At 37.4% G+C, this 26738-nt stretch overlaps 1 protein-coding gene across 4 annotated transcripts in view; it reads right to left on the bottom strand.

Annotated features, from left to right (window-relative positions):
- RAB28 (RAB28, member RAS oncogene family) overlaps positions 1-26738 on the bottom strand; it is a 137818-nt gene that overhangs the window by 73567 nt on the left and 37513 nt on the right. Inside the window, exon 5 of one of the 4 annotated variants that reach the window (XM_033213765.1) lies at positions 15079-15359. The exons of the other annotated variants lie outside the window; for them this stretch is intronic. Coding sequence (XP_033069656.1) covers positions 15094-15359 — 266 coding nt within the window. The 3' untranslated portion in view covers positions 15079-15093. Of the gene's footprint in view, positions 1-15078; positions 15360-26738 lie in introns of those variants that run through there. 4 annotated transcript variants of the gene reach the window in all.

Here is a 26738-nt window from a genome sequence, read left to right on the forward strand (position 1 = left end):
CTGGAGAGGCTGCAGACAAAAGGAAACATTTATACACTGTTGGTGGGAATGGAAAGTAATTCAGCCACTATGAAAAGCAGTTTAGAGATTTTTCAAAGAGATAAAAATAGAACTACCATTAGACCCAGCAATCCCATAATGAAGGCATATAACTACTGGAAAATAAACCATTTTACCAAAATATATATATATATATTTATGCTCATATGCACATTGCAGTCCTGTTCACAATAACAAAAACATGGAATCAACCTACATGCCCATCAATGGTGGACTGTATAAAGAAAATGTGTACATATACACCATGGACTCCTATGCAGCCATAAAAAAGAACTATATCATGTCCTTAGCAGCAACTTGGATACAACTGGAGGACACTATCCTAAATTAACATAGAAACAGAAAACCAAATGCCACATGTTCTCACTTATAAGTGGGAATAAGTGGGAGCCAATCATTGGGTACACATGGACATAAAGAAGGGAGTAAAAGACACTGGAGACTACTAAAGAGGAGACAGATGGAGGTGGGGTAAAGGCTGAAAAACTACCTACTGGGTACCACAATCAGTACCAGGGTGATGGAATCAATCATACCCCAAACCTAAGCATCATGCAATATGCTCATTTAAGAAACCTGCACATGTGCCCCCGCCAGATCTAAAATAAAAGCTGGGACAACAAAAGGGCATTATATCATGATAAAGGGTTCAATTTGCAAGATTTAACTATGCTAAATATATATTTACCCAACATAGAAGCACACAGATTTATAAAACAAATACTACCAGACCTAAGTAAAGTAATGGAAAACCATACAATGGTAGTGAAGAACTTCAACACCCCACTGACAGCATTAAACAGATCAAGGCAGAAACTAACAAACGAATTAAATTGGACTCTTGGCGTAGTCTTATAGACAGTTCACCCAAGCACCACAGAATATACATTGTTATCATCTATGCATGGAACATCCTCTAAGACTGCCATGTGCTTGGTCATAAAGTCTCAAAAAATTCAAAAAAAACTCAGAATATAATGGAATAAAATTAGAAAATAACACAGGCCGGGTGCAGTGGCTCACTCCTGTAATTCCAGCACTTTGGGAGGCCAAGCTGGGCGGATCATTTGAGGTCAGGAGTTTGAGACTAGCCTGGCATACATGGTGAAACCCTGTCTCTACTAAAAATACAAAAATTAGCTGGGCATGGTGGTGGGTGCCTGTAATCCCAGCTACTTAGGAGGCTGAGGCAGGAAAATCACTTGAACCCAGGAGGTGGAGGTTGCAGTGAGCCAAGATCATGCCACTGTACTCCAGCCTTGGCACAGAGCAAGATTTCATCTCAAAAAAAAAAAAAAGAAGAAGAAGAAAAAGAAAAGAAAGCAACACAAAGAGGAACTCTCAAAACCAAACAAATACATGGAAACTAAACAACTTGCTTCTAAATGACTGTTGGGTAAAAAACAAAATTAAGGTAAAAAAATTCAAAAATTAGTTAAAATAAATGAAAACAGACAATATACTCAAACCTCTGGGATACAGCAAAAGTAGTGTAAAGAGTAAAGTTATGGTACTAAATGCCTACATCAAGAAGACAGATATGTCTCAAATTAACCAATTAATGTCACACCTAAAGGAACCAGAAAAACAAGAACAAACTAAACACAAAGGCAGCAGAAGAAAAGAAATAACTAAGATCAGAGCATAACTAAATGGAATTGAGACCAAGAAAAAAAATATAAAGGATAAATGAAACTGAAAGTTGGTTCTTTGAAAAAATAAACAAGACTGACAGACTGCCAGCTAAATTAACCAAGAAGAAAAAAGATCCAAATAAGCACAATCCGAAATGACAAAGGGAACATTACAACTGACAGCACAGAAATATAAAAGATTCCCCAAAGACTACTACGAACACGTCCATGTGCACAAACTAGAAAGCCTAGAGGAACTGAATAAATTACTGGAAACACACAACCTTCAATATTAAACCAGAAATAAATTAAAATCCTGAACAGAAAAAAAACGAGTTACAAAATTGAATCAGCAATAAAAAATATATCAAACAAATACTGCAGTGGACCAGATGGATTTCACAGCCAAAATCTACTAGACATACAAAGAAGAGCTGGTACCAATCTTACTGAAGCTATTCCAAAAAGTCAAGGAGGGATACCTCCCTAACTCACCCCATGAAATCAGTATCTTCTTGATAACAGAATGTGGCAAGAACAACAAAAAAAGAAAATTACAGGCCGAAATGAACATAGAAGCAAAATTCCTCTACAAAAACAGTAGCAAATCAAGCAGCACATCAAAAAGATAATTCACTAAAATAAAAGGGCTTTATTCCTGCATTCAAGGATGGTTCAGCATATACAAATCAATAAATGTGATTCACCATATAAAAAGAATTAAAAACAAAAACCATATGATCATCTCAATAGATGCAGAAAATGAATTCAATAAAATGCAACATCTCTTAATGATAAAAATCCTCAACAAACTAGACATCAAAGAAACATGCCTCAAAACAATAAGAACCATCTATGACAAACCCAAGTCAACATCACACTCAACGGGCAAAACTGGGAGCAATCCCCATAAGAACTGGAACAAGACAAGGAAGGTCACTCTCATTACTCCTATTCAACATAATACTGGAAGTCCTAGCCAGAGCAATCAGACAAGAGAAAAAAATAAAGGGCATCCAAATCAGTAAAGAGGAAGTCAAACTGTCACTGTTCACCAATGACATAATCCTATACCTAGAAAACCCTAAAGATGCCTCCAAAAGACTCCTGGACCCAATAAGTGACTTCAGTAAAGTTTCAGGATACAAAATCAATGTACACAAATCAGTAGCATTTCTATACACCAATAATGTTCAAGCTTAGAACCAAATCAAGAACAAAATCAGATTTGCCATAGTAACAAAAAATAAAATAAAATACCTGAGAATACATGTGACAAAGTAGGTGAAAGATCTCTATGAGGAGAACTACAAAACACTGCTAAAATAAATCACAGACGACACAAATGGAAAAACATCCTATGCTCAAAGATTGGAAGAATCAATATTGTTAAAATGACCACACAACCATACTGCCCAAAGCAATCTATCAGTTCAAAGCAATTCCTATCAAATTACCAATGCCATTTTTCATAGAATTAGATAAACAACTCTAAAATTCATATGGAACCAAAAAAACAGCCTGGATAGCCAAAATAATCATAAGCAAAAAGACCACTGAAAGCATCACATTACCCAACTTCAAACTATAGTATAAGGCTATGCTAACCAAACAGCATGGTACTGGTATACAAATAGACACGCCGACCAATGGAACAGAATACAGAACCCAGAATTAAAGCCACACACCTACAACCAACTAATCTTCGACAAATTGAGAAAAATAAACAATGGGGAAATGATATCCTATTCAATAAATGGTGCTGGGAAAGCTGGCTAGCCATATACAGAAGAATGGAACTGAAACCTTCCTTACCTCTCACCACATACAAAAATCAACTCAAGATGGATTAAAGACTGAAATGTAAGACCTCAAACTATAAAAATCCTAGAAGAAACTATAGGTAAAACCCTCCTGAACATTGGCATAGGCAAAAAATTTATAACTAAGACCTCAAAAAGCAAATGCAACAAAAACTGACAAATGGGACTTAATTAAACTAAAGAGCTTCTGCAAGGGTAAATAAACTTATCAACAGAGTAAACAGGCAACCTATAGAATGAGAGAAAATATCTGCAAACTATGCATTGCCAAAGTACTAATATCCAGAATCTGTAATGAATTTAAATCAAGGAAAAAAAAAACCACACCAAAAAGTGGACTAATGACACACAACACTTCTCAAAAGAGGACATGCAAGCAGCCAACAAACATGAAAAAATGCTCAACATCACCAATCTTCGGAGAAATACAAATTAAAACCACAATGAGATACCATCTCACACCAATCAGAATGGCTATTTTAAAATCAAAAAAATAACAGACACTGGAGAGGCTACAGAAAAAAGGAAATACTTATACACTGTTGTGGGAATGGAAACTAGTTCAACCTCTACAGAAAACTGTACAGAGATTTCTCAAAGAACTAGAAATAAAATTACCATTCAACACAGCAATCCCACTACTGACTATCTACACAAAGGAAAATAATTCATCGATAAAAGATACCTGCATTCTTATGTTTATCACAATACTATTCACAATAGTGAAGTCATGGAATCAACCTAGATGCCCATCAAAAGTGGACTGGATAAACAAAATGTGGTAAATAATCACCACAGAATACTACACAGCCATAAAAAGAATAAAGTCATGTCATTTGCAGCAACACTGATGCACCTGGAGGCCATTACCCTAAGTCAAATGTATTGGAGAAAAATTTGAAGATTAAGAGAGGATCTTGGAGTTTTGTATGCATGATTCAAAGTTTTGTTGTCCATGTAGTAATCCAGATTGGTAAAATATAAATCAAAACAATTTATATCACCCTATATGACTATAAACCATATTAATTTTAAAACTGTTTAAGATTATAGTTACAGAATCTTTCAAAATTGAGACATAATTCACATATCATAAAATTGAACATTTTAAAGTGTATAGTTTTTAGCATATTCACTAGGTTGTGCAACCATCACCACTATCTAATTCCAGAACATTTTCATCACACCAAAAGTAAACCCTATAGTTATTAGCAGTCATTACCTTTCCCTCCCCTTCTTGCTTTCTCCCCAGCCCCTAATCTACTTTTTCTGTCTTTATGGATTTACTTATTTTGAACACTTCTTATAAATGGAATCATGAAATACATGGGCGGCCTTTTCTATCTGGCTTCTTTTATTTATAATAATCGTTCCAAGATTCATACATGTTATAGCATGTATCAGTATGTCATTCCTTTTTTGGCTGAACAATATTACTTTTTGTTTCTGATTTACCCATTCTTCAGTTAACAGAAATGTGGACTGTTACTACTTTTAGGCTATTATGAATAATGCTGATTTGAATATTTGTATACAAATTTCTGTGTGGGCATATAGTTTCATTTCTCTTGGGAAGATACCTAGGAGTAGAACTGTTAGGTCATAAGGTAACTCTGACTTTTTGAGGAACTGCATAACTGCAATTTCTTCAGGAGCTGCCAAGTTGTTTCTCACAGCAGCTGCACCATTTTACATTTCTACTGGACAATATATGAGGGTTCCAAGTTAGTCACAGCCTCACCAGCACTTGTTATTCTATTATTTTTTTTATTATAGCCATCCCACTGGGTGTGACATGGTGTCTTATTGTGGTTTTCACTGACATTTTCCCAATGATTAATGATGAGTATCTTTTCATGTACTTCATGGCTATTTGTATATCTTCTTTGGGGAAATGTATGTTCAAATCTGCTGCTCATTTTTAAATCGAGCTATTTGTCTTTATATTGTTGAGGTTCAAGTATTTTCTATAGGATATTATACTCATCAGACATGATTTGTAAATATTTTCTCTCTCTACAGACTGTCTTTTTATCTTCTCGCTAATGTCCTTTGATGCACACAAATTTTTAATTTTGATGTAATATTATTTGTTTTTTTTCTTTGGTTGCTTTGCTTTAGGTTTTATATTTAAGTATTTAAGACACTTGTTGCTTTAATCCAAGGATATTGGTTTTGTTTTTGTTTTTGAGAAAAAGTCTCGCCCTGTCATCCAGGCTGGAGTGCAGAGGCACAATCTCGGCTCAACGCAACCTCCAACTCCCAGGCTCAAAAAACTCTCATGCCTCCGCCTCATGGGTAGCTGCGAGTATGCCACCATGCCCAGCTAATTGTTGTACCTTTAGTAGAGATAGGGTTTCACCATGTTGGCCAGGCTGGTCTCAAACTCCTGGCCCCTAGCAATCCACCTGCCTCGGCCTCCCAAAGTGCTGAGATTACAGGCATGAGCACTTGGCCCGGGGTCATGTTTACTTATATCTATGTTTTCTTCTAAGATTTTTATGGAGTTAGCTCTTAAGTTTAGGCCTCTGATCCATTTTTTGTTGTTCTTATCTTCTTTAGATTCAGAGAATACATATGCAAGTTTGTTACATGAGCATATTGCATAATGCTAGGGTTTGGGCTTCTGTTGAACACATCACCCAAAGAGTGAGCCTAGTACTATAATGCCCTCAAACACAATTATATATGTAAGATTCCCAAAGCACTAGCTGTTATCTCTATCCATTTCTCTCTTTAGACATTATATCAGAATACAAAGTAGCATTATTTATATATTTCCATCTACCTTATTAGTAAATTATTCATAATACAGAACACAACTAATCATAACATATTAAATGTGTCATGACTATCTTGCTGCACCTAAAATTTTTCTCCAGGACAATCTACTTGGAAAAAAAGCTATCTACATCAAAATTTTTGTTTACATAGAGAGTAAAAGATTGTAACAATATGAATTTATTGTGTCCAATAGATTCTTAATTTATACCTCATATTCCAAAAATAACTTAAAGGTGATATTTCATATGCTTCATATTTATTAGGCTTGATACAAGTCATTAGAAAGCAATAGTTCAAAAAGAAGAGAAATAACCAAGCTTTTGAAATCAACTCACTTTCACTCTTCTTTTGGCATCCATTAGAAGTATCAGGATAGAAAAAAAAGTGGAGGCACCATTTACTTTCACATTTACATTTTCTTCTTTAATTTGCATAGCATCTGTATTTGATTTTATTGTTATCAAAAAAGTTATTTAAATAATTTAATTAATCACAACAATCAATATTTTATATATGTAAAAACTGTCTAAAAATTTAAATCCCTTTTTATAACAAAGGGCTCTGTTTTTGGTTTCCTCATTAGCAAATAAAATAAAATTACAAGATTAGAAATTATTACCTTTCTACATGCTTCTAGCTTCAACATTCTGTGATTACGTGAGATTTACTTATAACATCAGATCACAATGGCTCTGATGTGGACTGAATTGTATCACCTCAGAATTAAATGTTGACACCATAATACCTAGTACCTCAGAATGTGAATCCATTTGGAGACAGGGCCTTTAAAGAGGTAATTAAGGTAAAATGAGGCCATATGCATGGATCCTAATTCACTATGACTAGTGTTATAAGAGATAAGGACACAGACATGCACAGGGAAAAAAAAAAAAAAAACATGAGAAGATAAAAGGAGAAGACAGCCACATACATGCCACTGAGAAAGGCCTTAGAATGAAACAAATCAATTAGGAATGTGGAATAAGGATTAAGGTTAGGAATGTGGAACTCAAACTGGAGCTTTGCAAAATTGGTAGGGTCTGAATACATAAATGGGAAAGAATGAAAAAATCCTTAATGTTTTCCCTTCCTGTGATACAAAAGTACTAAATTAGATATTATCTTTCTTTTGTAGACTTAAAGTCTTGTTGTGGAAGTAAGATGGACATAATGTCATGTACTCACAAAGGAAAGTTAATATGCATTAACTGTGTTAAATAATTACATAAAGTTTGCTACTGCCTTGCTATGCTTCTTAATTTAAAGGCATTTCAAAGTAGGGAAAACTGAAAACAAGCCTCTAATACATATATTCAATCATACACAAAGTTGAAAGCATCCTAAAGAATCACTCGATTTAGCCTAATTAATTACCTAAAACTCCTTTAAAAAGTAATTAAATACAGATCACAATATTTCTTATATTTTCCACTGTAATCAACATAACTTTGTTACAGTCTACAGCAATTAATCTCTACCATTCCTTAAATGATAATGACAATATATTTTCAAAGTAGCCATTGGTGACAATTCTATAAATCAATGTGCTACAGTGATACCTAAATAAAAGCTTATTTCACTATAATGATGCTTCCAGGCTTCCCCCAAGTCAGGTGGTTACTTGCAGTTAATGATCTGTGACATACCACACAAGTAATCCTAAAAAGACTTATTATCCATCGCATGTGCAACAATATTTGCTTTATGGATGGCTAAATGAATGAAGACATTCAATGTAACTGTAAAAGTAAAATCAAAAGAAAACTTACAAGTAACATGTTTTCTTTAAGTAAAAGGGCTGTGACCATTTTCCATTAATACTTAACCTTTAGCTGGAGCAGTCCAACCACATAACACCCAAATCCATAAAGCCCAAGAGCTGTTCTGGGTTAATGCTAATTAACTGCCCCCAATCAAAAGAGCAGTAACTTTCCAAAAATGTGAGCTCATCGTCCTCTATTGTTGGCATCAAAGTCACATCATGAACTCAATGAACAGTAAAAAAGATAAATATGCTTTATACATAACTTGAGAGCACATTTTAAAATCAAATTTATACTACATATACCACACAAACTCACCAGAAAAGAACTGTTATACACAAAACAGGGTAATCTCAAATAGTCAATCCTACATGGCTGCCAGGCTTTGTAGGCATTCACGTTTACCATTTATAATTTTATTTCATTTAGTAGACTCAGCTTTTGTCCACCATATGTCCACTATGGATTAACTATTCCCTCAGGTACAATTAAGGACTTTCCATTTGTTGTAAGAAGAGCTAAGTATGAAGGACACAGCCAGAAATAACATTTATACCTCAACCAAAAACAGAAGCACATTCACATTCAAACTCAAATGATGGTTTATGCAGCATCTTTTTTTTATTAGACACATGTCTACATAGCAAAATAAACTTGAGATAAAAATTCATGGCAATAGCACAAGAGCTTTCACCATTCAGATTAGATATCAAATTATATCACCTCCACCAGCAGAATTTAACCAAATTTCCATTAAAAAAAATACTTCTAAACTATAACTTAAATGAAGGCTTGGCTTCTAAATATTAATTATAACCAAAATTTTAATCATTGTTTATGTATTTCATAGATATTTCACAATATCAAGTTTTTGATTTTTAAATCTTTATATTAGAAAAATACATATATTTAGCAGGACCTCCTCCCATTACCCATAAGTAGAAGACAGGATTTGAAGCAAGAATGGGAAAGACAGTAACAACTAACACATATAGCACTATTATGTAACAGATATGGTTCTAGAAGCTTTATATAGTTTAAATTCTTACAATAATTTCTTTATGAGGTAGGTGCTATTGTTAGTCCCACTTTACAAATGAGAAAACTAAGGTACAAAGAGAGTAGGGACCTTACCACAGTCACTCAGTTAGTAACTGAACCCATATCAGAATCGATGTGGTCTTGATTAGGAGTCTGTGTCCTTAACCACTATCCACACTGTCTCCCTCTATTAGAGATATTAAAGTGGCAGAACATAGTATAAAATAAGTATCCTTATGGGGAATTACAATTTCTTATCTTTTAAACTTGAAATTTTGAATGAAAATTAAGAGATTAGCTAGAGCTAATAATTTAATTTTCAAAACAATTGTTGAGCTTCAAGTTAGGGCTATGAAAGAGAAAAAGTAAAAATTTTAAAACAACAACTATGTGTGTAATATAAAATGCTTTTTTTGGCCAGGCGCGGTGGCTCAAGCCTGTAATCCCAGCACTTTGGGAGGCCGAGGCGGGTGGATCACGAGGTCAGGAGATCGAGACCATCCTGGCTAACACGGTGAAACCCCATCTCTACTAAAAATACAAAAAATTAGCAGGGCGTGGTGGTGCGAGCCTGTAGTCCCAGCTACTCGGAGGCTAAGGGGGGAGAATGGCGTGAACCCGGGAGGCGGAGCTTGCAGTGAGCTGAGATCGCGCCACTGCACTCCAGCCTGGGCGACACAGCGAGACTCTGTCTCAAAAAAAAAAAATGCTTTTTTTTTGAGACAGAGTCTCCTTCTATCACCAGGCTGGAGTGCAGTCGCACGATCTCAGCTCACTGCAACCTCCACCTCCTGGATTCAAGCAATTTTCCCGCCTCAGTCTCCTGAGTAACTAGGACTACAGGAGCACGGCACCATGCCCAGCTAATTTTTGAATTTTTAGTACAGACAGGATTTCACCATGTTGGCCAGGATGGTCTCCATCTCTTAACCTCATGATCTGCCCGCCTCAGCTTTCCAAAGTGCTGGGATTACAGGTGTGAGCCACCGCACCTCGCCAAAGTGCTTTTTACATAATCTTATGTGCTACTAAATCATAAACACTAAGTGAGGTGCTTATTTTTCCCTCAGCTTTGTTAAGGTATAATCGACATAAAAATTGTATATATTTACCTTGGACAATGTGATGTTTGACATGTGTACACTTGTAAACAATTAAATCAACCTAATTAACATACCTATAACCTCACTTATCATACTTATTTTTTGTGGTGAGAACATTTAAGATCTACAAAGAACTACTCTCTTCTCAATGTTCAGGTCTATGTTTTTATTAACTATAATTACCATGCTGTACAACAGATCCCCAGAACTTATTCATCCTAAGTGATATTTTGTACCCTTTGATCAACATCTACCCACTGTCTCCAGCTGGCATAGCCCCTGACAACCACTATTCTATTCTTTGCTTCTAAGAGTTCAACTTTTTTAGATTCCACATAAAAGTCATATCGTGCAGTGTTTGTCTTTCTGTGCCTGGCTTATTTTACTTAGCATAATGTTCTCCACGTTCACCTGAGTTGTCAAAAATGACAGGATTTCCTTTTTTTTTAAGGCTGAATAGTATTTGTGTGCATATGTGTACACAAATATATATATATATATATATATGCCACATTTTCTTTATCTATTTTTCCAATGATGGACACACAGGTAGACTCCACATCTTGGCTATAGTGAATAATGCTGCAATGAACTTGGAAGTAAAGATTCTCTTCAACATACTGATTTCATTTCCTTTAAATATATAACTAGAACTAGAATTGCTGGACCATATCGTTTGAGGAACCTCCACACTATTTCCCATAATGGCTGTGCTAACTTACATTTCCAACAGTATACAAGGGTTCCTTTTTCTTCACATTCTTGCCAATACTTACCTTTTGTCTTTTTGATAACAGCCATCTAAGAAGTATGTGGTGATATTTAATTGTGGTTTTAACAAGATATGGGTGTAACCCAAAGCTTAATCTTTAGACCTCATCTCTTTTTAAACTCACTCCTTTGGTAAAGGTCATCCAGTCACACTGGTTCTAAATATCATCAACCTGCTGTTGATTCCCCAACTTTTATCTCTAGACCACAACTTATGTGTCTTAGGGTTGATCTTCTTGTGGAGTATCTTAGTGGTGTTCTCTGTATTTCCTGAATTTGAATGTCGGCCTGTCTTGCTAGGTGGGAAAGGTCTCCTGGATAACATCCTGAAGTGTGTTTTCCAACTTGGTTCCATTCTCCCCATCTCTTTCAGGTAATCCTATCAATCGTAGGTTCAGTCTTTATACACAGTACCATATTTCTTGCAGGTTTTGTGCATTCCTTTTCATTCTTTTTTCTGTAATCTTGTCTGCATGCCTTATTTCTGCAAGATGGTTTTCAAACTCTGATATCCTTTCTTCTGCCTGATCGATTTGGCTATTGATACTTGTGTATGCTTCATGAAGTTCTCATGCTGTGTTTTTCAGCTCTATCAGGTCATTTATATTCCTATCTAAACTGGTTATTCTAGTCAGCAGCTCCCGTAACCTTTTATCAATGTTCTTAGCTTCTTTGCATTGGGTTATAGCTCAGCGAAGTTCATTATTACCCATTTTCCGAAGCCTACTTCTGTCAGTTCATCCATCTCAGCTTTAGTTCCATTCTGTGCCCTGGAGAAGTACTGCAATCATTTGGAGGAAAAGAGGCATTCTGGCTTCTGGAATTTCAGCATTTCTGCATTGGTTTTTCCTTATCTTCGTGGATTTATCTACCTTTGCTCTTTGAGGCTGTTGATCTGTGGATGAGGTTTTTGTGGGGTCTTTTTGTTGATATTGTTGTTATTGTTGCTTTCCATTTGTTTTTTTTCTAACAGGCCCCTCTTCTGCAGGTCTTCTGCAGTTTGCTGAGGGTCTACTCATGGCCCTGTTCGCCTGGGTATCACCAGTGGAGGCTGCAGAACAGCAGATTGCTACCTATTCCTTCTTCCAGAAGCTTCATCCCAAAGGGGAAATGACCTGATTCCAGCTGGAGCGCTCCCGTATGAGGTGCTCGTCAACCCCTGTTTAGAGGTCTCTCCCAGTCAGGAGGCACAGGGTCAGGGACCTGGCTGAGGGAGCAGTCTGTTCCTTAGCAGAGCTGGTGCGCTGTGCTGGGAGAATCTCCCTTGTCAGGATCAGCCACTCTCTTCAGAGCCAGCAGGCAGGAAAGATTAAGTCCCCTGAACCTGAGTCTGCAGCCGCCCCTCCCCCCAGGTGCTCTATCCAAGGGAGATGAGAGTTCTATCTGAAAGCCCCTGAATAGAGTTGCTGGATTTCCTGCAGTGATGCCTTGCCCATGAGGAGGAATTAAGAGAAGCAGTCTGGCCACAGTCACTTTGCTGGCTGTGGTGAATTCTGTCCAGTCCAAACCTCCGAGTCTCCTTAGCACTGACGGGAAAACCGCCTACTAAAGCCACAGTAATGGCAACAGCCCCTCCCTCAACCAAACTTGGTCCTCCCAGGCAGACTCCAGACTGCTGTGCTGGCAGTGGGAATTTCAAGTCAGTGGTTCTTAGTTTGCAGGGCTCTGTGGGAGTGGGACCCACTGAGCAAGATCGCTTGGCTCCCTGGCTTCAACCCCCTTTCCAGGGGAGTGGACAGTTTTCCTGTCTCACTGGAGTTCCAGATGCTACAGGAATATGAAAAAACTCCTGCAGCTCAGTGCCTGTCCAAACAGCCACCCAGTTTTGTGCTTAAAACCCGGGGCCCTGGTGGTGTAGGCTCACAAGGTAATCTCCTCATCTGTGGATTGTAAAAATCCATGGGAAAAGCGTAGCACACAGGGTAGGTAGCACAGGACCTCACCGCTTCCCTAGGCTGGGGGAGGAGGATCCCGGCTCCGTGCACTTCCCACATGAAGCGATGCCCTACCCTGCTTCTGCTCGCTGTCCGTGACTTGCACCCACTGCCTAACCAGTCCCAATGAGATGAACTGGGTACCTCAGTTGGAAATGCAGAAATCACCCACCTTCTATGTTAGTCTCACTGGGAGCTGCAGACAGGAGCCTGTTTCTATTCAGTCATCTTGGCCCCTCCCCTCTAGACCACATCTTACGCCTGGAATTACAGATACACATAACTGCTTACTAAACATCTCCACATGTATGCTTAATAAGCACCTCACACTTAATATATCTAAAACCAAACTTTTAATCCTTACCCAAAACCTATTCCTCTTACAGTTTTGTTCATCTCAGTAAATGCAACTTTAGCCTGCCAGACGCTTAGGCCCCAAATCTTGGTATTATGTTGCTTCTTCTCCCCTCTACTCCACGACCAACTGTGAGAAAATCTATTAGTCCCAGCCACCACTTTTCACTACTTCCACTGCTATCTCTGGTCCATGCCACCATTATGTATCACCTAGATTACATCGACAGCCATCTGGTCTCCCTGCTTCCACTCTTATCCACTATAGTATACTCTCAAAACAAAAGCTGTAGTGATCCTTTCCAAATACAAGTTAAATCACTGCACACTGTTAAAAAACCTCTGGAGGCTTTCCATCTTACTTGGAGTAAAAGCTAAAAGCCCATACGATGGCCCACAAAGTCTTTCTTGATCTGTCCTTTTCCTACATCTTTATATCTTAAAGAGCCCTGCCTGCGACTTAGTTTCATATTTCTGAACCTCATTTGTACTTCTGAACCTTGGGATAATAAATTTCTTTATTCAAAGATGCTTAGGTATTACTCAGTTATTTAAAAAAAAGAGAGAGAGAAAAAGACCATACCTGTTGAACTGCTTTATTTACACTGCAAAACTACACATTCATCTGAAATTTCAGAAAACAGTATCACATAAAGTGGAAAATACTTAAATTCTAACTTCAGGAACAATTTAAAATTTTTTTTGAAAGAGCGATTTTTAGAGTCCCCAAAATACACTAAAGTTGGCCATATATCCAAGGTTTGCCTGGCAAATAGTAAGAATTCAATAAATCCAGGTTTATTATTATTAATAGCTATATTTATTATGATGATATAGATGTACCTATCCATCATATACCATATATGCAAACAGGATCTTAATAATCTAACAACTGAATGATAAAATACAGCCAAAAAGTCACTGCAAAAACTAAGAAGATAAGGTTTAAACTACAAATGAAGTTAAAATCAAACGCTCTTAAAACTGTCTAGCAATAACCATGTTCAATTAAGCAACCTTAAAACTAAACATAGTTTGGGTCATCAAATTTTAGGGGTCAAAGATGCTTAGGTATTACTCAGTACTATCCCCTCATTTTATGTAAGAGGATGATCGTAAGTGGTTAAGGAAATTGTTCAAGCTCCTGTAACTAGATAAAATTACAGCACCCTAGAAAAATATCTAAAGTTTTCTGATACCCACTCTAGTGTTCCTTTAAACTATTTTGGCTTTTTTCCACAACCACTGCAAATACAGACTAAAATACATTATTAAAGGAGTTTAAATTATATTAATAAAATTTTCCAAATTCCTTTTTCACAAAGAAATGTTTCTATAGCTCTGTGTTCTTTATTTGATATTAACATTTAATAATTTCTTCTAAAATTTAAAATCAAAGATTCATCCTAAAAGAAAACAAATAAGACGAATTATGCTTTCGTCAGCATTTAATAAATCTTCTCTATTGTGACAAAAAGAAGGTAGAGAGATATCATATAAACAAATTGTTATGATCAAAATGCTTATACAACTCCTCCAAAACCAATGAAAACATAACCACAAAAACCATAATACTGTTTAGGCAAAGTAAATTATAGTACTGTCAAAATGGTTTGGGGTAGGATATCCAAAAACGTAACTATGAAATAACAAAATAAAATCACTACAACAACTGTCAGATGAAAAATAGTTGTTGATTGATATTATGAAACAGCCCTCATTTGATATTTTATTCCTCAATAGTTGTCAGTAACAACAACAGTCTGAAGGCAAGCTTATGCATTTGATTTGGAGATACTACTCAGCCAATCAAACTTGAAATGCTATCAACATGTCCTTAAAATACAACAGGAGTGTGAAGTATCATGTGAGAGAACAGCTTTAAGTAAATACAACAAAATACTTTCTCTTTCAATATATAGAATGATCTCAGTATGTTCCAGGAAGTAAATGATTACAGTTCTATTTGAAAAATTTACATGTGAAGAGAAGTTAAAAAAAAAAAAGTTGTAGTAGCAGCAGCAATAGAGACAGAAATATTGGCTCCATCTGAAAAAGACACTTGGTTCTGATACTTCGGGATTAGTATTATCTGGAACAAAAAAGAAGCAAAGTAGTAAAAGAAATGGTGAAAAGGCAGAATGTTTTAGCTTAAAATGTGTAAAGAGAATGAACTTCTCAAATCCCCAAAAGAGTTTTTGTTTATGCTTCATAAATTAGAAGCTCTCTTAAACAAATTGGTAACAATGACTTGTTCACTTTGGTATAATACTGTAGGTGATAAATTTTATACAAGTTGATATGAATCCTTCAAAATAAATTAAATATTACCAATTTAATAGTTTCACATGTCTGTTTTACAGATAAAGAATTTTTGAAGACTCAAAAGAGTCACAATATAGGCAAGTAATTTCATATAAATTCCAATGGTGTTCAAACTGGACATATAACCATTTCTTATACTTCCCTATTACTGAAGAAAAAAGTCTGTTTTAAAAGCCTGCTGATAATTGTATTGAGACCATAAGTAAAATTTTCAACTTGAAGTTTACTTATTTTACTAATACATTTTCATTGAGTTCAGGGAACACAACTTATAGGGTACATTAAAATGTAACCTTTAAACTTTCCAATGTAAAACATCACTTCCTGGACAGAGATAGTACTCCAAGAACTATCAATCACTGTTAAGAAGAATATACACTCAACATTCTTAATTAGTGTTGATGCACTCTTCTCTATGCCCTCATCTGTCATGAAGATTGTTTAAAAATCTGAGTTATTAGTCTTTATTTGCAAAAGGATCTGGTTAACATCTTTAAGAGTAGAAATCATTCATCCATCCACTCTATACTAGAGCATGATAATTCCCACCCCCAATACAAGTTACCGATAACCACCACCTCTCCACTAACTAAAAAGCTATAAATCAGGAAGAGGGCAGCTTCTATGCAACCCCTGTTAATTCTGTTTATAATCTATCCAACTGAGAATGTTAGCTAGTCAGGGGAGAAACTAGCTGATGGATCAGATAGTATAAAGGCATAATGGATTAAAGATAGAAAATAACAAAATGACAAATTAAAATGCCATGTGGTTATAAAACATTGAACTTAAAATTAATCTCCTTAAAAAGTTAATATTCCTGAATTTCCATTTCATTACAATTATACCCTTGCCTGAAACACTGAAAGAAAAATTAAAACTGTAATTCATTACAGATTATGATTTTTTTAATTAAACACAAAAAAATTGTAAATAAAAAGTCAAAAGCTTAGATTCCTAACATGTATGTAAAAGCCACAAGTTAGGATTTAAGAAGCAAACTTCCTAAATCTTTCTTATTTATTTAACCTGAAATTATAACATAAAAACTGTGAAATTTTATTTCAAAGATGATCTAGTATAAAACTATGATGTATTTCCCAAGACACTGCCTCTGACATTATTCATCAGGGTGGAATTCAATAGGCCACCTGGCCCTGAAGGCCATCTAATGGATTCCCTATATCTACATATGTATTTTTCCTCATTTAAAAAAAAATCATTTTCCCTAAATAACACATCCAGGGCCATAAACACTTATAATTCCAACAGTATTCATGAAAAGGCTTTTATTTATTCATTCGGTATTAGTTCAAGCACTGTTGTAAGTGATGAGGTCCTTAGCTCTCTGAGTTTAGATTTTAGTGGTGAAATACAGACAAGAAGCAATATATCAGATGACAATAAGAATATGCAGATAACTGAAACTTAATGGCTTGACAGACAGGAAGACTGGGTGGCTCCTTTAAAATGAAACTTTAAAAAAATGATGTTGAAGGTGAGATGTGAATGACAAAATTGAGCTAGCCAAAAGCAAAGACAAGAGGGAAAATCATTTCAAGCATAAGAAATTCTAAGTATGATACAAATGAACCTGGAATGTTTTGGGAACAGAAAAAAAAAACAAACATGCCTTGCACTTATAGAGGGCAAAGAAGCATGTGGAAGATGAAGTCTGAGTAGTAGGTAAGGGCTCAATCCCCTAACATTGGTAAATTTGGGTAAGGAGTTTGGATTTCATTTGATGTAATCCAACCAAAGAGTCTTAAGCAGAAAAGTCTTATAATTTGAACTGCAATTTGGGAACAGAACTGTAGGAAAGCAAACCTAGGAGCAGGAAAACCACTTAGGAAGCTACTACTGTGGTTTATATGAGAGGTAATAGTGTACATTAGGCCATGGCCAGGTTTACCTACAATAAGCCCTTAGGTGGACATAAATTTAAAAATCTCTAGGCTCTACAGTGTAGGCTCTTATCAAGTGAGAGTGCCCCAATGCTGGAAGAGCAAGAAGGCCAAAGCCAGCAAGCCTGGTATTAGGCCTGGTAGATCTGGCTCCCTGCCTTGCAGAAGTTGTCTAATATGAAAATATAACTATTTTTGAGTTCTTATGTGGCTGGATCTGTAGCTTTTCAGACATCTCACACCACACAGAGTTCAAGAGATTGTTAAATTTCAGCCAAACTTCTGTGACATGCACAGAATAAATCAATAACTAACCCTCTTACCCACTGCGAAATTTACCTACCAGAAATTTACTTTTTACCTCACTAAAATAAAATCATGGCCTTCGATGGAGATTTGAACATAACTGTATTTATTTTTCCCAATATTTTAAATTGAGGAATAATAATTGTACATATTAATGGTGATGTTGCTCTCTATATATAATGTATACTGATCAGATCAGTGTAATTAGCATATCCATCATCTCAAACATTTATCATTTCTTTGTGTTAGAAACAATTGATATCCCCCTTCTTTTTTTTTGAAACGGAGTCTCTCTCTGTCGCCCAGGCTGGAGTGCAGTGATGCGATCTCAGCTCACTGCAAGCTCCGCCTCCCAGGTTCACGCCATTCTCCTGCCTCAGCCTCCTGAGTAGCTGGGGCTACAGGTGCCTGCCACCACGCCCAGCTAATTTTTTTGTATTTCTTTTTAGTAGAGATGGGCTTTCACTGTGTTAGCCAGGATGGTCTCGATCTCCTGACCTTGTGATCCACACACCTTGGCCTCCCACAATATCCTCCTTCTAACTACTTGAAATCATACAATACATTATTGTTAAGTATAGTCTTCCTACAGTGGTCTAGAACACTAGAGCTTATTACTCTTATCTAGCTGTAATTTTGTATCCTTTAACAAATCTCTCCCTAACCCTTACTTTCCCCTACCCTCCCCAGCCTCTAGTATGATATATTTGTGACTTCTATAAGATCAACTATTTTTAGCTTCCATATGTGAGTGAGAACATGTGGTGTTTAACACTCTGTGCCTGGCTTACTTCACTTAACATAATGTCCTCCAGCTCCATCCTGTTGCCACAAATGACAGGATTGCATTCTTTTTTATGGCTGAAAAGAATTCCATTTTGCAAATATATCGTATTTCTTTATCCATTCATCTGTTGTTGAAAATCTAGGTTGATTCCATATTATTAACAGTGCTGCAATAAAAATGGGGGTACAGATGTCTCTTCGATACACTGATTTCCTTTCCTTTGGGTAAATAATCAGCAATGGGATTGTGGAACCATACAGTAGTTCTATTTGTAGTTTTTGGAAGAACATCCATACTGCCTACATTCCCACTAACAGTGTATAAGAGTTCTTTTCCTTTACATTCTCATCAGCATTTGTTATTTCTTTTGTATTTTTGGTAACAGCCATCCTAACTGTGGTTAGATGATACCTGATTGTGGTTTTGATTTGCAATGTCCCTGATGATTAGTGATGTAGGAACATTTTTTTTCATATATTTGTTGATCATTTCTATGTCTTCTTTTGAGAAATGTCTGTTCAGATCATTTGCCCATTTTTTAAATTGGATTAGGTTTTTCAAGTGTTTTTGTTTGTTTGTCTTTGTTTTCGTTTTTTGTTGTTGAGATGTCTGTATCCCTTGTATAATTTGGTTATTAATCCCCTGTTGGAAGAGTAGTTCACAAATTTTTTTCCCAATTTGTAGATTACTTTTTCACTCAGTTGGTTGTTTCCTTTGTCATTCAGAAGTTTTTAAATTTGCAATAATCCCACTTGCTTACTTTTGCTTTTGTTGCCTATGTTGGTGGGGTCTTACTCATAAAATCTTTTCCCAGACAAATATCCTGAGGTGTTTTCTCTCTGTTTCCTCTAGTAGTTTTAGTTTCACATCTTGCATTTAGGTTTTTGATACATTTTTAGTTGATTTTATATTTATTGTATTTGTATAGGGCAAGAGGTGAAAGTCTAGTCCTGTTATTTCATATATGGATATCCAATTTTCCCAGCAACATTTATTAAAGAGAGTGTCCTTTCCCCACTGAGTGTTCTTGAACATTTGTTAAAAGTCAATTCGCTGTAAATATGTGAATCTATTTCTGTATTGTCTATTCCATTTCATTGGTCTACATGTCTGTTTTAATGCCAGTACTGTGCCACTTTACTTACTACTGCTTTGTAGTATGTTTTCAACTCTAGCAGTCAGATCTTCAGCTTGCTTGCTTGATTTCTTTATTAAGCTCAAAACTGTATAGTTGTTCACTGGAATCTTTAATGATCCTTTTTAGTCCTATGGTATCTATTGTGATATCTCCTTTTTCATTTCTGATTTTATTTATTTGAGACTTCCCTTTTATCTTAGTCTATCTAATGGTTTGTTGATTATATCTTTTAAAAAAAAACTTTTTCTTTTGTTGAACTTCTTGTTCTTTTAGTATCAGTTTCATTTATTTCTGCTTTGATCTTTATTATTTCTTTCCTTCTACTAGTTTTGGGTTTGGTTTGTCCTTGCATTCTATTTCCTTGAGATTCACTGCAGTTTATTTGAAATCCTTCCAACTTTTTGATGTAGGCATTTATTGATATACACTTGCCTCTTAGTATTGCTTTGCTGTGTCCCATAACTTTTTGTATGTTGTGTTTCTACTTTCATTTCTTTCAAGAATTTTTTAAATTTCCTTTTTAATTTATTCCTTCACCCACTGGTCATTCAGAATACTGTTCAATTTCCAGTTATTTGTATAGTTTTGAATGTTCATCTACTATTGATTTCTAGTTTTATTCCCATATAGTCAGATAAGATACTTTTTTTGATTTCAAATTTTTTAAATTTTTGGACACTTATTTTATATCCTAATACACGGCTCAATCCTTGAGAAAGTTCTCAGTGCTGATGAAAAGGTTTATTATGTAGTTGTTGGGTAGGTGAAATGTCCTGTAAATGTCTGTTAGGTGCAGTTTGGTCTATCATGCAGTTTAAATCCAATGTTTCTTTGTTGCTTTTCTGTTTAGGTGATCTTTCCAATGCTGAGAGTAGGGTGCTGAAGTCAACAACTATTACTGTATTGGAGTCTATCTCTACCTTTAGATTTAATATTTGCTTTATATATTTGAGTGTTCCGATATCAAGTATGTATATATTTACAATTGCTATGTTCTCTTGCTGAATTGAACCTTTTATTACTATATGATGTCCTCCTTTGCCTGTTTGTGCAGCTTTTGACTTGAAGTCTGTTTTGTCTGATTTATGTATAGCTACTCCTGATTGCTTTTGGTTTCTGTTTGCATGGAGTATCTTTTTCCATCCTTTCACTTTCAGTCTAAGTGTATCTTTAAGTTTCTGGTAGGCAGCATATAGTTGGGTCTTGTTTTGTTTATTTGTCTTAATATATTAAATAAGTCTATCTTTTAAATGAGAAATATAATGAGTTTAAATTCAAAGTTATTATTGACAGGTGAAGACTTATACCTGTCATTTTATTGACTGCTTTCTGGTTGTTCTGTATACCCTTTGTTCCTTACTTACTTATGGCTTATTCTTATAGTTGAATGATTTTCTGTTGTAATAAAATTTCTTTCTTTCTCTTTTTCCTCTGTGTATTGGCTCTAGTAGCAAGTTTTATAGTTTCACATATTCTCATGATGGTGGTTACTGTCTTTGAACTTTCAGATGTAAGAGTACCTTGAACATTTTTTGTAAAACCAGTCCAGTGATGATGAATTCTCTCAGTTCTTGCTTGTCTAAAAAGGATAGCTTTGCTGGGTATAATATTCTAATATTCTGGCTGACAGGCTTTTTTTTTTCCTTTCTGAACTTTCAATAGGTAATTCTATTCTCTCCTGGTCTGTAAGGTTTCTGCTGAAAAATCCACAATTAGTCCACTAGCAATTCCCTTATTTGTGACTTGACACTATTCTTTGCTGCTTTTAGAATTCTCTTTGACTTCTGACAATTTGGCTATAATGTGCCTTGAAGGGGAGCTCTTTGGGTTAAATCTACCTTGGGTTCTTTGAGCTTCCTGGATGTGGATGTTCATCTGTCTTTCAAGATTAAGAAGATTTCAGCTATTCTTTCAATAAATAAGTTTCCTACAACTTTTCCCTTCTCTTTTCCTTCTGGAACTTCCATAATATAATTATTTGTTCACTTAATAATCCTATATTTTTTTGCCCCATAGGTTTTCCTCATTTTTTTTTCTTTTTTTATTTATTTATTTTTGTCTGTGTTATTTAAAAAGGCTTGTCTTCAAGTTGCAGAATTCTTTTTTCTGCTTGGTCTGAATCTGTTGTTGGAGCTTCTGATAGTATTTTTTATTTCATTAATTAAATTCTTCAGCTCTAAGATTTCTGATTGGTTCTTGGTTATATCCATCTCTCTGTTGAATTCCTCATTCATATCATAAATTATTTTCCTGATTTTGTTGAATTTTCTATCTATATTCTCTTGTATCTCACTGACTTTCCTTAAGATTATTATTCTGAATTCCACTTCTGGCGTTTTGTATATTTTCTTATGATTAAAGTCTGTTACTAGAGTATCATTATATTTCTTTAAAGGTGTCATTTCCTTGCTTTTTCATGTTTGATGTGTCCCTATGCTGATTTCTATGCATCTGGTAGAAGAGTCACCTCTTCTAATTCTAGGAAGTATGATAAAATACTTATATAGATGGGCCCTGGGTGTCAGTTCAGTGAAGGTGCACTGGGTTTGTTTCTAGTTGGACACAGTAGTGTTTCTCTATGCAGTTTCTTCAGTTGTAATCCACACTCATGACATTTATGAGTGCCTCAGTAGCCAAAGCTGAGACAGTATGTGGTAGCGATGGTGCAACTTTGCAATGGGTGGGCTTGCTGGGCTGTTTCTCAGGTCAGGGTGCATGCACACACATGGCAACTTGGCCAATTTAGGGTCTGGTTTGCAGCCTGTTATTCTGGCTGGGGGCACAGGTGCACGGCTGGCTACGCCAGCCTGGGGGAGTGCCTGCCAAGGGCTGTTTCTAAGGTCTAGTACATGGCTACACAGCTTCTCAGCTGGCCTGGGTGTGTGTCTGCTGGAGGCAGCCCACAGGGCTATTTCTCAGGCCTGGAACAGGTGCACACAGCTGCTCGGTTGGTCTAGGGGCATTTCTGCCAGAGGTGGTCTGCAGGGTTGTTTCTCAGACCCAGAATATCGATGGCTAGCCTGGGAGGGTATTTGGTAGGGGCAGCCCATGGGGCTGTTTCTCAGACCTAAGACAAGGATGCACAGCTGCTAGGTCAGCCTGGGGATACATCTGCCATGGGCAGCCTATGAGGCTCTTTCTCAGGCAGGGGATGCAGACACACAAATGTTCGGTCAGCCTGGGACTGTGTCTGCCAGATGTCACCAGATGGCTGTTTCTCAGGCCCTGGGCACAGACACACAGCCACTCTACCAGCCTGAGGGTGTGTAAGCCACTCAGTGGTTCAAGGATCTCTCCTGCTCAGGGGAGGGTACACAGCAGTTTGTCTGGCTCAAGGGCAGGTTTGCCCTGGGAGGACTGCCGGACTTTTCCTCTTGTTTGAGTGTGGGCACTGGAGATTGGTTTCCCTGCTGCGCAGGACCAGAGTCACAGCCAATCATGGGCCCAGGCTCTGAGCAGCTGAAGCTGTGGTGTTCAGCCACCCATTTGGACTTGGTGGAATGAAGATGGAGTCCCAGTGCTGGAGAGGTCCAAAGGCTAATGATACCCAGAAGAGTGCACACTCCAGAGGTGGCTCTGGTCTCAAGATGGCACCATGCTGCAGCAGCTTGACTCACAAGGGGTGGGTGGGGAGTGAGGAATGCACACCTTGTACTCCTAATCTGCAGCAAGGCAGATGTGTGAATTCCTAGGAGCTCTCCAAATTAGAGTCATGGTTTGCAAGAACTGTGGGATTCTCCTGTAGTAAGAAATGTAGATGTTTGTGGTGGCAACGGGGACTAGTAGGAATCTTCTGCTTACCTCTTCCCCACAAGGGGAAGTCTCTCCTGTTTGTGGACCAATCTGACCTGGACAGGGGAGACGGAGCTGCAGAGATTGGGTGTCTCCACACTGCCATTCTGGGCTGCCATTCACCAAGTGCCAGGTGTCTCTATTCAGTCATCTTGATAAAGTTGTCTTGCTAAAGTCCATAAGTGTATTTATTAATCTCAACAACCAGACAGAGCAAAACAAAGACTTTTTTTTTTAATTTGAAGATGGCAGAGAATAAGATTAAGATCTAGTTGGCAGGTTCCCACCACTCCTTAAAGACTTTCTTTGTCTCAACCTTTCAGCAAATTAACAACGGCTAGCTTAATACACATAGCAGACTCTCAAAAATGTTCGATGAAAGAATGGCCCTACCCAACACATAATACAAGGACTATCAATCTCTGGTGGGGTGGGGTAGGGGAGAATACAGATAAGATGGTAATAAGGAAATTCTCTAATAAACATTTTCTCTAGGAAAGTTTCACAGAACATGAATTTTAGCTCTACTAATTTGCAATTTGTGATAAATCAAGTTGAAGCTATCTATGCTCAGTACTTTTAAAAGGCCATTATGATTAATAAACTAATTCATAGTTACTGGGCACTTACTATGCAAAAGACCAAAGCACACAGTGCTTTTCACACAATATCTCATTTAATCTTTAAATCAACTTTATCCAACATAAACTATTACCCTGATTTCCGGATGCGGGAAACTGAGGCATAAAGACGTAAAGTAACTTGTATGATGTCACACTGCTCTTCCGTGAAGAAAATGGGCTTGTAAGCAAAGTCTGTCTAAATCCAAAGCTCTATGACCTCAACACTTCATTTAACACTTAAACAGTAAAACAAAATAACACTACTTAACATCTGACAACCTTTAAAAATGGAATACAGAAAAATTCATTTTAATAAATTTTAATTTTTAAGAATTATATATTGACATAATGTACTAGTTGCCAATCGTTCTTTCACTTCATTAAAAGAAGTCTCGAGGGCGGGGCAAGATAGCCGAATAGGAACAGCTCCAGTCTCCAGCTCGCAACGCGAGCAACACAGAAGACAGGTGATTTCTGCATTTTCAACTGAGGTACTGGGTTTATCTCACTAGGGAGTGCCGGAAAATCAGTGCTGGTCAGCTGTTGCAGCCCGACCAGCAAGAGCTGAAGCGGGGCGAGGCATCGCCTCAACTGGGAAGTGCAAGGGGGAAGGGAATCCCTTTTCCTAGCCAGGGGAACTGAGACACACAACACCTGGAAAATCGGGTAACTCCCACCACAATACTGTGCTTTAAGCAAACAGGCACACCAGGAGATTATATACCACACCTGGCCGGGAGGGTCCCACGCCCACGGAGCCTTCCTCATTGCTAGCACAGCAGTCTGCGATCTAACTGAAAGGCAGCAGCGAGGCTGGGGAAGGGGCGCCCGCCATTGCTGAGGCTTAAGTAGGTAAACAAAGCCCTAGGAAGATCGAACTGGGTGGAACTCACAGCAGCTCAGGGAGGCCTGCCAGTCTCTGTAGACTCCACCTGTGGGGACAGGGCACAGCTAAACAATAACAACAACAACAACAACAACAAAAGGCAGCAGAAACCTCTGCAGACGCAAACGACTCTGTCTGACAGCTTTGAAGACAGCAGTGGATCTCCCAACACGGAGGTTGAGATCTGAGAACGGACAGACTACCTGCTCACGTGGGTCCCTGACCCCTGAGTAGCCTAACTGGGAGACATCCCCCACTAGGGGCAGACCGACACCCCACACCTCACAGGGTGGAGTACACCCCTGAGAGGAAGCTTCCAAAGCAAGAATCAGACACGTACACTCGCTGTTCAGCAATATTCTATCTTCTGCAGCCTCTGCTGCTGACACCCAGGCAAACAGGGTCTGGAGTGGACCTCAAGCAATCTCCAACAGACCTACAGCTGAGGATCCTGACTGTTAGAAGGAAAACTAAAAAACAGGAAGGACACCCACACCAAAACCCTATCAGTACGTCACCATCACCAACGACCAGAGGCAGATAAAACCACAAAGATGGGGAAAAAGCAGGGCAGAAAAGCTGGAAATTTAAAGAATAAGAGCACATCTCCCCCTCCAAAGGAACGCAGCTCATCGCCAGCAACAGATCAAAACTGGACGGAGAATGACTTCGACGAGATGAGAGGAGAAGGCTTCAGACCATCAAACTTCTCGGAGCTAAAGGAGGAATTACGTACCCAGTGCAAAGAAACTAAAAATCTTGAAAAAAGGGTGAAAGAATTGATAACCAGAATAATTAATGCAGAGAAGGCCATAAATGAACTGACAGAGATGAAAACCATGACACGAGAAATACGTGACAAATGCACAAGCTTCAGTAACCGACTCGATCAACTGGAAGAAAGAGTATCAGCGATTGAAGATCAAATGAATGAAATGAAGCGAGAAGAGAAACCAAAAGAAAAAAGAAGAAAAAGAAATGAACAAAGCCTGCAAGAAGTATGGGATTATGTAAAAAGACCAAATCTACGTCTGATTGGGGTGCCTGAAAGTGAGGGGGAAAATGGAACCAAGTTGGAAAACACTCTTCAGGATAATCATCCAGCAGAACTTCCCCAACCTAGTAGGGCAGGCCAACATTCAAATTCAGGAAATACAGAGAACGCTACAAAGACACTCCTCGAGAAGAGCAACTCCAAGACACATCATTGCCAGATTCACCAAAGTTGAAATGAAGGAAAAAATCTTAAGGGCAGCCAGAGAGAAAGGTCAGGTTACCCACAAAGGGAAGCCCACCAGACTAACAGCAGATCTCTCAGCAGAAACTCTACAAGCCAGAAGAGAGTGGGGGCCAATATTCAACATTCTTCAAGAAAAGAATTTTCAACCCAGAATTTCATATCCAGCCAAACTAAGTTTCATCAGTGAAGGAGGAATAAAATCCTTTACAGATAAGCAAATGCTTAGAGATTTTGTCACCACCAGGCCTGCCTTACAAGAGACCCTGAAGGAAGCACGAAACATGGAAAGGAACAACCGGTACCAGCCATTGCAAAAACATGCCAAAATGTAAAGACCATCGAGGCTAGGAAGAAACTGCATCAACTAATGAGCAAAATAACCAGTTAATATCATAATGGCAGGATCAAGTTCACACATAACAATATTAACCTTAAATATAAATGGACTAAATGCTCCAATTAAAAGACAC

The sequence above is a fragment of the Trachypithecus francoisi genome, unplaced genomic scaffold (genome assembly GCF_009764315.1).
Source record: "Trachypithecus francoisi isolate TF-2019V2 unplaced genomic scaffold, Tfra_2.0 Lachesis_group1, whole genome shotgun sequence".
Classification (NCBI taxonomy): domain Eukaryota; kingdom Metazoa; phylum Chordata; class Mammalia; order Primates; family Cercopithecidae; genus Trachypithecus; species Trachypithecus francoisi.